The sequence below is a fragment of the Meleagris gallopavo genome, chromosome 6 (genome assembly GCF_905368555.1).
Source record: "Meleagris gallopavo chromosome 6, MGAL_WU_HG_1.1, whole genome shotgun sequence".
In the NCBI taxonomy this organism is placed as follows: domain Eukaryota; kingdom Metazoa; phylum Chordata; class Aves; order Galliformes; family Phasianidae; genus Meleagris; species Meleagris gallopavo.
The window spans coordinates 16,957,463-16,975,836 of NC_139409.1; the positions used below are offsets into that span (position 1 = coordinate 16,957,463).

At 42.1% G+C, this 18,374-nt stretch overlaps 1 protein-coding gene across 16 annotated transcripts in view; it reads right to left on the reverse strand.

The window, feature by feature from the left end:
• Positions 1-18,374, reverse strand: part of KIAA1217 (KIAA1217 ortholog) — a 354,008-nt gene that overhangs the window by 169,308 nt on the left and 166,326 nt on the right. For 12 of the 16 annotated variants that reach the window (XR_014884212.1, XR_793853.4, XM_031553863.2 and 9 more), the window contains one exon: positions 7,820-8,103. Coding sequence is in view for 13 of the 16 variants with exons in the window: in XM_031553863.2 (XP_031409723.2) it covers positions 7,820-8,103 (284 nt within the window). In the remaining 3 variants the exon portion in view is untranslated. Of the gene's footprint in view, positions 1-3,795; positions 4,220-7,819; positions 8,104-13,196; positions 13,514-18,374 lie in introns of those variants that run through there. The other 4 variants (XM_085227255.1, XM_085227254.1, XM_085227251.1 and 1 more) reach the window with 2 other exon arrangements.

Consider the following 18,374-nt stretch of genomic DNA (forward strand, 5'->3'; position numbering starts at 1 on the left):
ACATAAATATGAGCTCCCCTCCCAAGTGACAACGTGCAAAGAGCACAAAAATGTTCCCAGTGGAAAGATGATAGGTTTACTAGACTGAAAAGAGAACAACCAAGCACATTCATAACCATTTGCAGGGAAATGGTCTTGAGACAGAGCAAATATTCATAAACATTAAAGTTGATTACAGGCCACAGAAGCAACCGAGGACCAGGGAAACAACACCGTCACCTCAGCTCTACCACCCGCATGGTCTGCCACCCTCACAAAACACCTTCACCTGACTGCCAAACATCTTCACCTATCTGCCAAGTAAGAGATCCCAACACCTTCACTAACACCTCCAGAACTAAGCATGAGACAGAGAGGTAACTCAGTAGCAACAGTTAGAAATGTCAGTATACTAGGGCTTCATGTCTCCAGTGCCATTCTTTGTTGAGCATGAAACATATTGCCTCAGGTGTTCTGGTTTAAAAGCAGAGTTGGAAGAGGAAGCACTGTCAAAGCAACCTCTCACAGCAATCCACTTTTGCAGGATATGTAAAGAAAGAGTGGAATTATGAGCTTTCTGACTGCCACAGTTTGAGGGAAATTCAACAGCCACAGCTCCATCTCTGGGCAGAGGCTTTAAGAAGCAGGCTACAGCAGCACGGGGTCAGGCCTTCATCACTGCCTCCTGAGGCTTTGCCATCAAGAAGACAGGAGCACAAGGTCCCAACGGCTGGAAAGAGCATGAAGGAGCTCATTTTTGCAGTCCTGAGATGAGGTTCATTAAGCAGTTGGCCTGAGGAGCTCACCACACAGCTACTGAGACTGAACTCCGTAACACATCATTGCTCTGGAGCTCAACTTCAAAGGAAAAATGTAAGGTTTGCCTATTCCAAACTCCTTCAAGCTTTCAGAGGAATGCAGGTCTCAAGTACAAGTTCAGAGAGACGGGATATGCCTGTCCCACAGGGTGGTCACTGCTGAGCCACTCCACAGGACACAGATCCCACTGTCCAGCACCACTGAGCTAGTCCTGCACTGGCCCCATCCACCAAATGAGGCCCTGCTGACTTTCCATGCACTTATCAGTTACCCACTGAAGCAGCTCAGAAAGCACTAGGACTACAATGAGTATGTGCAAAAAAACCATCCATAAACACCCCCAGATTTATTTTGCTGGAAAAGCTTAAGTTTTGAAACCTAAGGAATCTCAGGTGTCTGCAGTAACTGGGAGAGGTTTCCATGGGTAACTCTCTTGAATGCAGCTGCCTGGACTTTGTTTTAACAGAGAATTAAGTCCTAAATTCTTTACTGGATCTAGACATAAGCACCTAAAAAGCTCACTGCATGCTTTTATTCAGTCAGTTGAATACAAAGGATTCTGGAAATACTTTTTGCTGTTATAACATTAGGTTAGAAAAATACATGCATGAAACTCACATGAACAAAGGTAAACATATCAACAAGCACTGTGGACTTCCCAATTGTAAACAACACACATTATTTAAAAAATACAGGCGTTGCCACAGAAAAAAAGCTACTAATCCTGTTGGAGCAAAGTAACTGCTCTGGTGTGTGATTTGGATGTGGGGAAGGTAGGAGGGAGGGAAGAAGAAAAGGAATTGCTTTATTAGCCTTAAAAAAAAAAAAAAATAGCTTTTTTATTACTTGTAACTGATAGATATAAATGAAGGAACTTACATTTATCAAAGCAAGTATTATCATTCTAGTTAAATTCCACTTATTCCAAGAGATGCCTAAGGGTTAGTAGTTTAGCATACACTTTTGTCTTACCTTTTTAAAATAAAGAGTAAAGTTGAAAGACATTCCACTGAGACATTATGCTAGGAATATTTGTCTTCCTCAACCATTATAGCGAATACTAAGTAAATCCACTTTACTTTGCTAATGAAACAGCTCTTTGTTCATTTATCTATCTAGCTATTTATAAGTATCTCGCAATCACAGCATTATCTGGGGGCTAAAGAGCATGTTTCAACTCAAAACAAATGGACATGTCATCTCATGTCCTTCCATAAACAAAAGCTAAGGGCTTGGGTTCCAGCAGAGGTTTAAGCTTGCAATCATGTTTCGAATGTTCCGTTTTCATAGCTTTACTTTGGTGCTTTTAACAACTTGAAGTAAGAGCAGTTGCCCTTACTATAGAGAAGCACTGGAAAGCAATAAATTCTTGTGCCAGATGGTATGTGAGACAGGGGACACGTGTGGATGCTGGGGAGGGTCCTCATTCCTGAACGTGCAACATGCTCTGTGGGGCTTACAAAGGGGAATGTCAGTCTCGTGGGGAGGGAGGTAGTACCCTTCTGCAGAGATGAGACAGGAGCTCACAGAACTCTCCTGAAACAACTTCAGAAGCTTTTAAAAGCAAACAAACAAATAAACAAACACCTACAAACTATGCTGATACAACAAGTTCTGACTGTAGGACTCTGAGCTCTCAGATAAAAATACGCATTTTTCAAAGACACATGCATGGTAGTTTGTGAACCCGCGAGTAATTCAATGAAATGGACTTTCTCAGCTAGAAAAATCAGCAGAAGCATATACCCAGATTAAAATTGCATTCTTCACAATTACGTGCACCTTAAAACCAAATATCATTTCTTAACTTATCAGCACAGTCTGGAAAAATATTCACACAATATTAAATCAATTTCTTCCTACCACGGTATCAAATGGTATAAGTGTAATGAATGCAGAATGTATGCTATCAATGTATGTTCTGAAAAAAGTGTATTTTACCTTGCCTGATCAAGCAATGCAGAATGTCAGAAATTCCATATACAATGTTTTTTCACCTGGAATTAGATAATGTATCTATAATACTCATCAGCCTTCCCATTCACTAAAACAATGCTACTGAGGGTTTACACTGAACTGAATTTTCTCTCAAGTTGATTTTTCCCAGGTGTCATTCAGCAGAAACAATGATTTTTCCCCATTCACATTTTTAAGCACAGACATTAAACTCCCATAATCCCACCCACCCCTACCTACACCTAACCCCTGCCAAACGGAACGATCAGAGCAACAAAACTAAAAGTGCTTCGTGTTAGCATATCACAGCAGTGCCAATGGGGGGCTACCCCTCAGGTACTGATGTTCTCTTCATCCATCTGGGTCAGTGTAAGAACAAAAATGGTTACAACTTAGAACACAGGGATTCTACTTTTTCTCAAGAGGATCTGCAAATATCACCTGTTCCTGAAAGCCAAAAGTCCCCATAGAATTTCTGTTACTACACTTCTATCTTCACATGCTTGCCTTTACAAGATGTACTTTTGCCCAAGAAAAATCTATTAAGAAATGCTTCAGAGTCATCCTATGATATCAAAACATATATCCAGTTTAAGGAACTGATACTGTGACCTACATAAATAAATAACAAAAAATTTAAAAGCCTCAGTACTTTTACAGATCTCAAATGCTGGAAGAAAGGCTGTTGTAATGTTAGGGTTCTATTTTAGCAGTTAAAGGAGAGACATCTGGCAATAATCTACAAATAAATACAGTGTCTCAATTCTTAGTTTCTCCTCCAAAACACTACCTAGGACATTTTTGCAGCATGATTCATAGAATCAACATAATACATTACAATACTTCTCAAATAATTCAGAATTCTCAGTTCATTCAGTAAAGAACTCATTTTTGAAAGAGAAAACGCAATGTGCCATGCCAAAAAACTGTGCTGTATTGACTCAGCCCTGCTGCCAGGAAGAACAACGGGCTGAAACAAACTCTACAATTTCAAAAGCATTTTTTACAGCGGGGGCAGAGAGAGAAAAGAAGCTTATTTACCGAAATGTGAGATTCCACAGGTGAGCCCAGAGAAACGTTCAGAAATCCTCTTCCTTTACTTCCCAAAGTTTTAATTTACGATGAAGTCTGTGGTAATCCTTTAAAGCTGCCAGGTAAAAGGCACTCCATCTCTCTGCCGTGTTTTCTTTCGCCCTTTTGCAGTGTAACTTTGTTATTTGCATACAGCTTACTTCTGGCCTATGGGACTTTTTGAACATCTACATGTTAAATTAGCTGTCTTGACATGCTCTATCAAGCATGACATCACGAATCTCCGTGGCAACCATAACCACACCTGCCCAGATGCCAGAGTTACCTGTCATGTTCAGACCTAACCGAACACAACAAAAAAATCCCAACCACCATTTTCTAGGCACTCAGCATTGCGCGTGCACCAGAAGGGTTTAGCTGTTGGGCTGTTTTGTTTGTTTTTTTAATCAATGGAAATCTGATTTTGTTTGCCAACAAAAGCGCTCTTCACAGAACCCTAGCAAAAAAAGCTAACCTGTTCCCAACCCTTCTTCGTCCCGCAGTGCATTTCCCTGTTTAAACAAAACAAAAGAAATCTGTGGCAAACATCACCCAGCTCATTTGCTAAAGGCATACTCAAAAGCTCTGGCTCTGAAAAACTTATACAGGCTCATTTTTGCTCTCTGCCCCCTCAGAAAAGTTTTTTCTTTTTTTTTTTTTTTCCTGAGGTGACTTGTAAAACAGGTTCACTGCAGTGATTACCCACCTCCCATGGCAAGGTTAGCTTTTTTAACCTCTTAATTGCAAACTCCTTTCCATCTGCAGGACTGCTGGCCCAGCATTTGCACTTGTTCTGCTCTCTGCTCTCAGGCTGTGTGGGGCTCATCACACCGGGCTCATCCAGAGCAGCTCAAACTTCACAGCAAGGAGGTCAGTTTCCACCTTTCTCTGTCTTCTTTTTCTCTTTCTAACTTCCTGAGGATTATGTCAGTGCCCTGCTTTCATCAGCACGGATCAGACAGAACTGGTAGATACACCGTCTTCAAAGCTATTGAAGAAACTTGCATTATCTATAAAAATAAAACAATTTTGTTCTTTGGTTTTGCAGATGTCCAGATGGAAGGAATCTTTGTGTCTGGCCATGGGGTTGGCTTACAAAGGGACACAGCAAAGGCTGGGCACACCCCGTGACTGCCACACAGCTGTGGGTTATTTGCCTTGCGGCCACATCCCAAGGCCCTAGCACAAATAAAGACAGTTCCTGTCTTTGTGAGCTTTGCCTTCCCAAATAAGACATCACATGCAGGATTGTGAACCTGCGAGGTGGAAGAGAGATGATCTGTCTGCACAGCTGGAGGCTGCAGGTCACCACATTAGCTAACCACCAGTAATCCTCACTGATATTTTACCTGGCCGCTATTGTTCTGCAGTTCTGTGGCAGATTATCTGAGTAGAAATGGGTTCCAAGAACACACATCCAGGGAGGGATTTACCCAAATAAACAAAGCCTGAAGGAAATCATTAATACATAGCAGAAGTCACAGACAACATTTCAGAGCTGACTTTGCTGACAGAGGTGATGCTATATGAACTGACAACATCAAACACATTTTCTTCCCCTAATGTTTACTTGCTGCAAAGCAGGGGCCTTCTGTCATACTCAGAAACAGGCCAGAGAGGAAAGTTCACAAAAAAGAAACAATTACCAATCCTGATTTTCTGGGCCATTTTTGTTGGCTACAGACCTGACAGAGTTTAGAGCAACCTGGAAGATAAATGACACTATGCACCACAAATCTTGGGATGTCTGATGTTCCAGCTGTACTGCTTGACACAGAGATTAGAAAATGGTGTTGCATTGGCTACTACCCTTGATAGATCTTCCACAGAGGGGGAATTCCCACCATGGATAATGATGCCACTTCCCAGACACTGGAGCAGCTGGAGAAACAAGGTGAAAGGAAAATGGCCAAGAAAATAAATGATGACATTTCAGCTCCTGTCCTCCCACACATCTCACTACTTTTGTATGTGACATATTTACACACACGTACAGTACGTGTTTTCTACACCACTGCTATGCACATAGATACATGCACATGGAAAAAGGAAGTCCATATGCTGTACACACATACGATCTTAAAAGCGAAGTGACATTATAGTCTTTTTCACAAAGATGCCAAGTAAGCCTGCATTATACATGCATATATTTACAGACATATATTCTGATGCATATACGCATAAGTACAAACAAAATACACAGATACATGGGTGTGCATGCTTAGACACAAATGTTAAGAAAAAAAACTACACTGAATGTATGGAGTCTTCAGCCTTCCCCATCCCCAGTAACCGTAATCTAATGCTCTGATAGTAATTTTAATGCAAATTTTGTTTTAAAATTCACACTCCTTCTATACAATATATATGTCCAATCATCAAAAAATAGAAGCAGGAGACATTCGCATAATTTTACCCTCAATAAATTAGCAAGGATGACACATTTTAAACAAATAGCAGAAACAGTTACTGCATTCCTTCTGTAATTTATTGCCTTCAGAAAAGGATCAAATTACAAAATGTGTAGGGTGTAATGCTGTAGGCTGTTCAAACTGGGTTTGCAGTGTCTGCAACACTGGAACTAAATATTTACATGACTCTAGAAGATCTAATCTCTGAATTTCAGCTCCCACCCCCTTTATTTAATTTGTATGCTATCTTTATCCACCACCCGGCACATTCCACACAGTCACTAGAGTTCATGAAAGAGATAAGTGTGTGGGGGAGTCCAGACTTTCAAAAGAAAGCAGGAAAGCTGTTTTAAAAATAAGGAATAGATCACTCTCATTAGAGTTGAAGTCTTGCAGCAATTTTAGCAGGATACACATGGATTCTAGCAGTCTTACTGAAGCAGTGATAGCACCTGGGATCTTGAGAGACCCTGTCAAAGAGAAGTTGTAAGGGGGAGGTACTGAGTGACAACTGCTTTGATCTCCGAAGTCTTGGAAGGCTTCAAAAGACACTGGGAATTCATAAGCACTCCCATAGCAGAGTACAGTACTTTGCCAACCTGTTTTTATTCCTTACTTACAATTAATTTGCTGCCAGTGCTGAAATACCTACAAAACACTTGGAAAAAGAAATTACATCAGGATTGCTGTCAACCATTTTTTAAACTGAGAATAATGGGCACAAGATACTTAACAGTGAAGTCTACATTCTGCTGGTGTTTTGAAAAAATGTATTTCGAATACAACACAGTCTGCAAGGTTTAGCAAACTAAACTTATACTTTTCACTCAAAACCAGAGCCACGCAGTGAACAGTCCCTTGTGTGGCATTCCCTAAATTCAGGTCAGCGTGACAGCAGCCTCCACCTGTTCTGAGAAATACATCAATGTATCATCACATCGTCTCCAACCCTAAATCAACTTTTTCCTGCTGACCTTGCAATCACACAAGAAGAAAAGCACCTTAAGGTACAAAACTGGCAGGTTTGTGTTGATCTCAAGACAGTTTGGAGAAGGCAGATACCTGTGGATACATCCATCTGTTTGTATTAAAAGACTCAAAAGCAGAAAAGAAAGCAAGTGAAAGGGTAACAGAGCCGGCTAAAGCACACAGACATGGTCTAGAGATATTTTTCTTTCTCCCAGGCAGTGGTGCCAATAGTGAAAATACAACAAAAGTTAACAGCTGTTCCATATTTTCCCTTCAGCTATGAAAAAGTAGATGGAGATCCATATACTAAGATCAAGAGTCTCACCTTATCCTTTCTCTGTGTATATTCTAAAAAAAGATGAAAAGTTCCTCAAAAATGTCAGTTTCAACAAACAACTCCAAGGTAATTTTAAACAGTTTGATTATTATTGTTGTTTCTATTGATTTCAAAGGAGAACCTGAATCCTAGGCAACTTTGAACACAAAATTCTTTGTTAGATTCTCACCTTCTGTAGTGAGGTTAACACATTCAATTTTCTACCTCACATTCAAAGTGAGGTAGCAGTTATAAGAATGCTTTAATAGAAAGCAAGATACATATTTGATTTTCATACCTGATCTCTCAATCTCTCCTGGTGTCCCATTATTGCCGTAGCATGATGAGGATATTTCTGCTTCAGATGCTCAAGAAAAGCCTCTCTCTTTCTGTCCATTTCCGAGGTTTGCATTCCCAGTATTTCTTTGGAACTGCGAGGGCCACCTACAGTATGTCTTCGAGGGATGTTGCGTGTGGATTTGGAATTAGAAGCGTGACTGTTCGGAGTTGAAAGCAGTTCCTTAGATCGGAGGCATTCAGCATCATCTAATGATGTTAAATGCAAACTGTGTTTTGCCTGGTCTGAAAAACAAAAACCAAAAAGGCAAACAATATTTTAAGAACACAATCCCAACATTCACTTTAAAATGAAAAAGAAAATAATCAGACTGATAAAAAAAGCAAGGTCAGTTTAAAAGTCTAGTAGCGTCCAATGGCTTGTTCTGCATCATTAGGCATACATATGTTCTAATAAGAAGCCTGTTCATAATAATTTATATAAGCTTAGCACAGTACTTACTTTCAATGCAGAACCACAGCAGTACCTCACAGAAAAGTGAACATGATTCAAGTAGATGTTCCTTTTATATCATCTTTACCACTATGTGGCTTGAAAAGAAGATCTGACAGGGCCCTCATTCCCTGACCTTTAAAACCCACAGGATGCTTTCTTTCCAGGGCAAGAAACAGTGTTCTTCAGAGAGCTCCAGTATCCTTAATGGCCCTGTAACTCGTATCCCACAAGATACCAACAGAGAACATTCATTTGACAAAGCAGATCTGAAGTCCTTAATCTTTTTTCAGTGTGTTTTCAACATGCTCAGAAACACCTATGAAATAATAAGAGGGTTTTGTGGCTTTTTTTTTTTTCCTCCACTATTTCTAACTGTGGTACGGTTTTAAATTTCATGGATCTCCCTTGGATTTTATACGTCTCAGGACAGCAGGCTGGAAAATACAACACTGCTCTTTCAATAAACAATTTCTCAAGAAACAGAAAGAAAACCAAGTTTTGAGTGATACACAGACAAAAACAAAACAAAACAAAACAAAACAAACAAAAAGATAAATGTTACAACTTTAAAACTGGCTTTAAGACCAAAGACCGTAACTATTTTTGCACAGAGATAGGCAGACACAGAGGGTAGGTAAGTGCTGGCTTATCTTCAGGTAACTGTGTAACATGAACTCTCTGGTGCACAACGAAGTGTAGTCTGGAGCCTTGTTACCTAATACCTTTGAAAATTCCCTTAATCTTTTGTCAGCAAAGAAGAAAAAAGCCCCAAACCAGAAGCACTGAAAAGGCCTCTTCAAGCCCTGGGTGCTGGGTAGGCCCAAGTGCCCACAGTAATGTTAACCCTTAGCATCCACTCTGCAGGAGCAGGAAGGCCCTTTCTCTGCACAAAAATGGGGTTTTTGTACATCCCCATTTCTGTCACTTTTCCACTCAGAGCCCTTTCTGCTTTTGGTGAAAGGCCCCCCAAGTGCTGCCACTCATATGAGCCTGCTGTTTGGAGTTTGGAGGCACCTACTCTCTTCTTTTTATGGTTCACTCAGCTTGACAGGCTGCCCACCACTTGCTTGAGGATTTCATTCTGAGAACTTTTCTGCCTTCTGGCACACGTTACCACTTGTCTGCCAAGTCCCACATAACATCAAGCCTGATGATAAAGAAAAAACTCCACCAATGGAGCTCTGTGAAGTCCCACCACTTTAAATGGGGAAGCCATTGCTTTGGTCCAACAGGACTAGGCCTCCAAAATCCTGCATGTTTCTGTAAAAGTCCCTGTAATGTTCACGGCCTCCAAAGTACCAACAACATCGTCTTGTTTACATCAACGGCATTTTATCCTACAACCAGAACAGAAAACAGAAGCCCAGGCTGCAGTTGCCACTTTGTTTTGAGGAACAGGTTCAGACGCTGCTTTGGAAACAGCTTTGGCTCACGGGGAGTTTTGTTCGTATGTAGCTTCAAATCTCTGTATCGCTGGAGACACAGATGGTACAGCTGTTGGAGGACAGTGTGGATGCGGATCACTATGCAGCCCCACATTATTTCACCTGAGAACTGATGGAACAAACTGCATGATGCTGTAAGCTTTAAAGTGAGGTTTCTTTCCTCAGCCTGCTTTCTTCCTGTGGTCCTTTAAAAAGATGGATAAGGCCCAAAACTGCATACAGCATAGGGCACCACTCGCTCATTTTGAGCAAGAACAACCCTGACAACCTAAATACATATGAACACACACACACACTCCTCATGTACCATTTAACCTTTCCAAGCACAACAACAAACAACATCCACCCTCCCTGTTTGCTGAGCATTCAGACCACCTACTGTCAGTTACACTTGGTTACTTTGAGAAAAGTGCCAAAAAAAGAGAGCATTTTGCTTGCAAAAAGCAAGTGTGGCAATTCCAGATGCACCCAGTCAAAATGGTTTCTGAAAGCTGCACAGTCACTTCAGTGGACTTTAAATGGGAGAAAAAAAAAGAGGTGGGATGGTGCTGGCTAGAATTTACCATCTCTAATCTGTTGCACTGAGAGCACAGAGGTTGTATCCCTCAGGCTGAGACTCTGGAACAAAGGTGTCGGACAGAAATAAGGAAATCCCTTAGAGCTCTAGGGAGTGAGTGTGAGCGTGGGTAACTGAATGCAGCATTTCTGTACCAACCCTTAAAGTACTGTCACAGCAGCTGTTTCAGCCACTAGATTGGTAGCAAGCACTTCCTCAATATGCCAGGTAATGCTATACTGAGAAGCACAACTGAGAGCTCATGACTGTGGATTTCAGCTCCTAAATCCTCATGCAAAGCCCCTCCAAGCTCTGCACTTCAGTCATTTCAGTAGTTTAAGCTAATTATCTGAAACATGAGACATATCAAGTAAATTGTTTTAGAATTATTGGTTAATGGGTGGAACCTTGAGAAGGAATTTAAAAAAAACAAGATAGTTTTCACATACAGTATTAGAAAGATCAGCAAATTATATTATTTTTCTTTCATATGTTAGGAAAATACTGTATAAATAGCAGTGAAAAGAAAGGAATGCAAACTATGCAAACTAATTGCTAGTCTTGCCAGCAAGCTGACCTGGGCATTCAGTACGATCCCGCCGTACTGCAGCACACATGAGCATGTGACTTTCTTGCCGTGCAACAACTATTGCACTGCTTTGTTGCCCAAATCTATGCAAATCAGCAATAAACAAACCAGCATGGATAATACTATGCATCTTGGCTGAAATGTAAACCAAAGTCTGTGTGATGTTTGAATATCTTTTCCTAGTCACTTAAAAATTCCTTCTTGGTCACTTCCTAAATACTGACAAATCATTTTCATGGCCAGGATGAGATGGAATGGTAAAATACCCCTTGTGTAACTTGGAACATAAGAAATCCACACCACAGCACTCCAAGGAGAAACTACAAGACATATTTTATATTCTGATGTTGCTCAGTAAGAGCGTGGACAAACAGACCATATCTTAGAAGTGAAGATAATGGGCCTAGAAAATCAATCCCCACAGATAACTGTGCAATGTGTGAAGGATCATGTGATGGTTGCCAGATGACAGCAAAGAGTAGCAAAAGGATAAATTATGCAAGTACACTCCTTGGAAAAGGAGTAAATAGAAACCAATGGAAAACACAGCAAGAGAAGTGCAAGATAAACTTGTCTCCTCCTCTCCTTCCCTCATGTTCAGAAGCTAAGGGCTGAAGGTCTTTCTGTTCAGTAGAGTAGCAAAGCCAGAGGGCAATAAAAAGCAAGTTCGGCAGACTGACAGGGGAGAGCAGGTTATCCAAAGCCTTCAGTAACCCTTACAGTTAAGATACAGCTCTAACCTTAAAATTAACATCAGGAATTCTTTGCCCATTACTACAGCAGGTAGTCATGAAATTAAGACTATGGGAAAGGTCCAGGTCTGCAGTATGGAAGCACTCGCCTGGGATTATCAGGAAGATTACCATGAAAGATTAAATGCTATAACTTGAAGTCATTTTTGAAAGTCTGGTATGCAATTCTTCTAAGTCACACCCTTTGTGAAGTCCACAAAGGTCAAGAAAGTCACTTTGCTCCATTACTTAAAATTTTGTGAAAATAGTAACATTCCTGTTTTGCAATCCAGGTGATAAGAGAGGGACATTTTCAGAATAATTTTAGAAAGCAGCAAGCGTGGGTCAGACCCATACTTCACACTCTAGCACTGTGAAGCTGAGCCTTGAAGCATACTATATTCAATGTTAAAAGGATAAAAAAAGAATACATTTTAACAGCATGAATCAAGCCCATCTATGATATGCTGGCAGCAAATCTGAGGTTATTTGGAATCATTCCTATCTACTTGATTACTTTTACAATTAAATCTGTTCCCAAATAAATTTTCAAATGTAGCTACTGGATATGGGCCAAAACTACTAAACTTGGTTATGAATGTTCAAGACTAAAATTTTTTGGAGAATCAGAAGATGGGTCTTCTAGTCAGAGCTGAGTTTTTCTAGCTCCACATGTACCTCAGTCAGCTTCACACCACCCATACATATGTTACTAAGGGATTTCTTCTTCCCCCCCTTCTCGGACATATCCTTTAAGTTTCCTTCCCATTGAACACACAGGCACCAGTGAACACTGCCCCACTATTTAAAGTTCAAAAATGGTCAAAAGAGTGTCAGGCAACGCATTTCCAAGAAACCTCCAAAAAACAGAACTTCTACATTCTCTATGCAATGCTTTCTGGTACAACACACAGAGCTGTGTGAGTTTTAGAACCACATGTATAGACTGCTTATTTCACAGAAGGACAGTAATACAACTTTTCTTCAAGTGTCTATGAGGAATACAATGCACATGAACCAAGAACGTCTACAGGTGTTCCACAAACACTGCAGCAGATGCAGATTAGATTAGGCATCCCGTGCTACCTGAGCTGCATGCTCCACGTGGATCGTCCCACGCAGCACTCCCCAGCTCGCAGCTGAGCTCGCATTCAGATAAAACATGGTGCAATACAGATTGTGCAAAGGCGCCCTTGGCTGGTCTCTCCCACAGCTCGCACCCACACAAAGTACCCCAACCTCGCCGAGATCTGCAGCGATTTAAAGCACCCTCAAGTGAAAAGTGCTCCCAGCTATTACGCCGGACTGCTGCTACCCTGCCCCGGCACTGCGGGCTGACAGCCGCGCTGCCCGCTCCCGAGCCTGTACGGAGGTGTACAGCCACGCTTCCAGACTTAGGGAAACCTCCAGAGCCTTCAGCACGTGAAAGACATGCTTTTTGATTGTTGTTGTTTTCTTTTTCTTTTTTTCTTTTTCCCCCATGCATTCCCTTCACTTATTAAAAGCAGCAACGAGGGGCATGGTTAAATGCAACTCCCTCTTCCTGCTCCCCCTTACTTACCCTTCATCTGCCTGCTGTCTGTTGAACAAGCCAGGCACAGCTCAAGTTTCTGGCTTTCATTTTCCTCCATTGTCCCTGCCTACCGCCCAGGCTCCGCTCTCTCCAAGCAGGGAAGCGCAGCGGGCAGGGCTGGGGCTGGGGCTGGAGCTCGGGCCGGCTCCCTCCCGACGCGCAGTCCCCGGGCGCCCCGGGCCGGGTGGGCGGCGGGGCCGTCCCGGCCGGCTGATCGAGCCCTCCTCCGCTGGGCCCCAACAGGTGATGGGCTCGGCCGCAGGCAGCCCCGAGCCGGCTCGCTTCCCGTGCAGCCGGCCAGCCTTCTGAAAGGGAACATTTCAAACGTGATTACAGGCCTGAGCCTCCCCTGGAATCCGAAGCCGAAGCCTTTCAAATCTCTGTCATGGGACAAAAGCTTTTCCACCGAATATTTTTTTAAGCTCGTAACCACCAAGCCCACAAGCATTCCTGATAAATGCTCCTCTGTCTTTTCTAGCGTCTAGCTTAGAAGTAATTCATTATATAAGCGCTTTGAGGTTTTGTTTTCAGCTGAATTCTTTCAAGCTGCTTGGAGAATGAATTAGGGAAAATCAAGATACAGGAATTCAACTTTAGTGAAGCCAATAAAAATGAATGGTAGTAATGTAAGCAGGGGCTTCAGTTAAGAGAGATTCTGAAGCCTCAGTAGCAAAGCATATAGAAACATATAACTAATTATCTTTTGGCAGATCAGAAGCAGGAAGCCAGTCTGAGAATCAATAGATACACTGGGCTTCAATGCAAAAAAAATTAATGACGTACAATATCAAATCCCACAGATTCAGATGCACATGTGTTGATTTAGGAGAGAATATCAGACTGAATTATTCTATCAGGATCATAACTCAGAACCACAGAATTGCACGGGCCAGAAAGGACCTCTGGAAGTCAAGTCCAATCTCCTCGCTAAAGGAGGTTCTCTACAGAAGGTTCACACAGGTAGGCATCCAGATAGGTCTTGAATGTCTCCAAAGGAGACTTCAACACCTGTTGGGGCAGCCTGTTCCAGTTGGAGGTTGGAGGTCCAGTTGGAGGCTGTGGATGCCCCATCCCCGTAGGCATTCAATGCCAAGCTGAATGTGGCTCTGGGCAGCCTATCTAGTGGTTGGTGAGTTGCAACTAGATGATCTTTCAGGTCCTTTTCAACCCAGGCCATTCTGTGATTCTATGATTCCTCTGTCACACTCACTATAAAGTTCTACATATTTGTGTGGAACTTTCTATGTTCCAGTTTTTTGCCATTGCTCCTTGTCCTATCATTACACAACACTGAAAAGAGTCTGGCCTCGTCCAGTTGCCTCCTGCACTTTAGATATTTATAAACCTCGATCTGATGCCCTCTCAGTCTTACCTTCTCCAGGCTGAACAGCCCAGGTCTCTCAGCCTTTCCTCATACAGGTGATGCTCCAGGCTTCTTAATCATCTTTGTCACCCTCCAATGATCTCTTTCTAGGAAATCCCTGTCATTTTTGAACAGTGGAGCCCAGAACTGGGCACAGTACTCCTGATGTGGCCTCACCAGGCAAAGTAAAGGGAGAGGATAATCTCCCTCAACCTGCTGGCCACGCTTTTTTATGCATCCCTGGGTAACCTTCTTGGCCACAAGGCTCACTGCTGCTCATGGCCACCCTGCTATCCACCAGGATCCCCAGGTTTTTCTCTGCAGAGTTCCTTTCCAGCAGGTCAGCCCCTAACCTGTACTGATGCATGTGGTTATTCCTCCCCAGATGTAGGACTCTACACTTGCTCTTGCCGAACCTCCACCTTACTCTCCAACCTGTTCTGGTCTCACTGAATGGCAGCACAGTCTTCTGGCATTGTCAGCCATTCCTCCCAGCTTCATATAATCAGGAAACTTGCTGAGAGTTGACTCTATCCCATCGTTCAGGTCACTGATGAAGATGTGGAACAAGACCGGAACCAGCACTGACCCCTGCTGAACACCACTAGTTACAGAACCCTCTGACCTCTGCTAGTCAGCCACTTCTTTACCCACCTCATTACCCACCTCACTGTCCACACATCAATTCCACACTTTCTAAGCTTCATTACAAACACACTGTGGGAGATAGTGTCGAACACCTTGCTGAAAGTCAAGGTACACAACATCCACTGCTCTCCTTCCATCTACCCAGCCAGTGATGACATCACAGAAGGCTACCGGGTTGGTCAAGCATTATTTCTCTTTGGTGAATCCATGTTGACTACTCCTGATAATCTTCTCTTCCACTTGCTTGGAAATAGCATCTAGAACAAACTGTTCCATCACCTTTCCAGGGACAAAGGTCAGGTTGACTATATTTTCCCAGATTATCCTTCTTGCCCTTCTTGAAGACTGGAGTGACACTGGCTATCCTCCAGTCCTCAGACACCTCTCCTGTTCTCCAAGACCTTTCAAAGATGATAGAGCAGTTCAGCAGTCACCTCTGCCTGCTCCCTCAGCACATGTGGGCACATTCCATTGGGCTCATGGATTTGTACGGACTGATTTCAGCTGGATGATCTCTGACCATATCCCGCTTGACCAAAGGGAAGTCTTCCCCATACTCTCACTCTTACCTCCATAGTCTGGGATTCCCCAGGGGCAGTCTTTGTAGTAAAGACAGAAGCAAAGGAGGCATTCAGTATCTCCACCTTTTCTGCATCCTATTACCAGAGCACCCACATAATTTAGTAGTGGACCCACATTTTCCCTAGTTTTCCTTTTACTGTTGACATAACTTAAAAAAAAGCCTTTCTTGTTATCCTTCTGAATTAGATTAAGAACAAAGCATTACTAAAGTAATACTAAGAGCAAGCAATTTCTCATTCCAATCAACCTCACACTGCAACACCAGATAACAGTTACTATCTCGGATGTCTTTTTAAACAGACCTTGTGTGATCTGGACTTCCAAGCTTTCTTCAACACTTACTTTCAGTACAGCATTCAAGCAAAATTGCTTGAAATCGTCTCTCAACCAGACGGTCCAGGCAGGCAAGGAAAATTCTCCTACATTTTCTACTTCTCTATCTGGCAGAAATGTCACCATGTCTACTTGGATTACTAAATGCAGAAATATTGCTTGTATACACACACACACACACACACACGCATATATATAAATTAGACACAGAAGCTGAAGGAAATTCACTCTCTCCATGCTTCGATCCTCCCCTTTCCAGACAGAAAAATAATTCACGTGAATTACTATTAACAATAAATGCACAGAACTACTGTTCATTAGATCAGACATGCATATTCTCTACCACTTAACAAATATTTATTTTTCTTCCTAACAATTAATTCTGTATTGTCTAGGAACCTGGCAAAGGTCCCAGAATTCTGGCATGGAAAGCACAGAAATGATGAAAATACATCTAAACATTAGCATTGCTATTTAAGGTCTGCAGTACAATGTTCCCAACAGAATACTCCTTAAGTTGCTCCACAGTATTAAGAAAATAGTGTGATGCACACTGTATTTAGATGCTGTTTTTATTGGCCTTCGGTTAATCTCTGCTGATTTTGACTGGGGACTATTTTAGGACAAGAAGTGCTGGCTAGCCAGCCCACTTATCTGATGTTGCCTTTTGTGATACTGAGGAATGTGCCTTTAACACCAAGAGTCTGGACAAGCACTATGACTTACGCTTAGCCAGCTGGAAGGAGATGAGGGCTCATACAGGAATATCAGGCACTGAGGGATCATTGAACACTGACTCTGTGAACTAAAAAAATAACTCAGAAATCCCTGGTGGGAAAAGAGAATCAGCGCAGTTGCAATGTGAAAGCTGTATCAAGACATCACCTATAGACAGGGCTCTCAGAAACTGAGACTGAGCTGGCCAAGGGTCTTTAAATAAAGACCTAATCCTGACATAATGCAGTGGCAAGCACAAAACATGCTTGGCTACAAATGCCTACAAGCAAGGCATGTCTGCAACGCTGTGCAAGAACAGGGTTAGTTCTGGAGATCAGTATGGCTTCTACCAGGAGCCATATAATACCAAAAAGGCTATGTACAACTTCAAGCAGGTTTTGCCTTCATCCAAGGTGAGGTAAAAATAACCTAGAAAATAAGACTATCACCAGTTTTTTTTATATACTGCTAACACTAAAGTATCTGCTTTCAGCCAGCACTATTAAGTTTCTACAGTCGAGAGCACAAGACAGACAGAACGGGAGTCTCATGACTCATAGTAGTGCACCCACTGACATAGCCTTCTGAGCAGCCAGGTGCGCCCGGGACAGAATAGGGGGCACAGCTGGTGCAAGCCTGTGGTCTGAAGCTGATGCTTCCATGGGAGATGCAAGATGCTACCACTGCTGGGAGTGATGGTAGATGGTACTGCTGATGCTGTTAAGGGACCTGAGCAAAGGTGATCTAGGAGAAATTGCTTATTCGGTCATGATTGTGTGACTTGGAAAATAGGCGCTACCTCAGGAGAATGTTCGGGCTGCATAAGTAGTCTCTCACAAAAGATTAAAGAGCACTGGCAAAAAGTGAGACAAAATGTGGTACGCTTTAATATCATCAGAGCCAAACAAAGGAACCCACACAAAACACAGCTTCACACAAAACACAGCTGTCTCTGCTGCTTTTTGGGAGCACACCATTTCATGAAAACAGCAGTCAGAATTGCACAATCTCAAAATACATTCTTACTTGGAGTGAGAAGCTCTTGGTCCCAAACTGGATTTAATTAGTATATGTAACAATGCCATGCCTAAAGGTGCTACCCATGTTTATTTAAAAGAATTAATGAAACTCCTTTTGCAACTGAGAAACTGGAGACAGCCAGAATCATTATACTGCTAGGCTCACATAAAGAGCTATGTAGCACAATCACTGGGATGAATCACCAGCAACATGTTAAATAAACTTGATTAACCAGTTCACAGCATGTAATTGGGATTTGTTTATCTGTGGGATCAATAATAACAGTAGTTCCTTTTAATTACTGCGTTCGGATCTAGGCCCATCAATATCTAAACAATGCATGGAGAACAACTGCTAACAGGATATGCTGTTTTAATTGTGTTTAAAATTAATGTCCCAGAGCTACTTAGGCACTTCTGGTTTTAGGATGTGCATAAAAGGAGCAATTAACAAATACTGTTTTGCTCAATTAGTAAAACTCATAATATACAATGGTGCTTTTG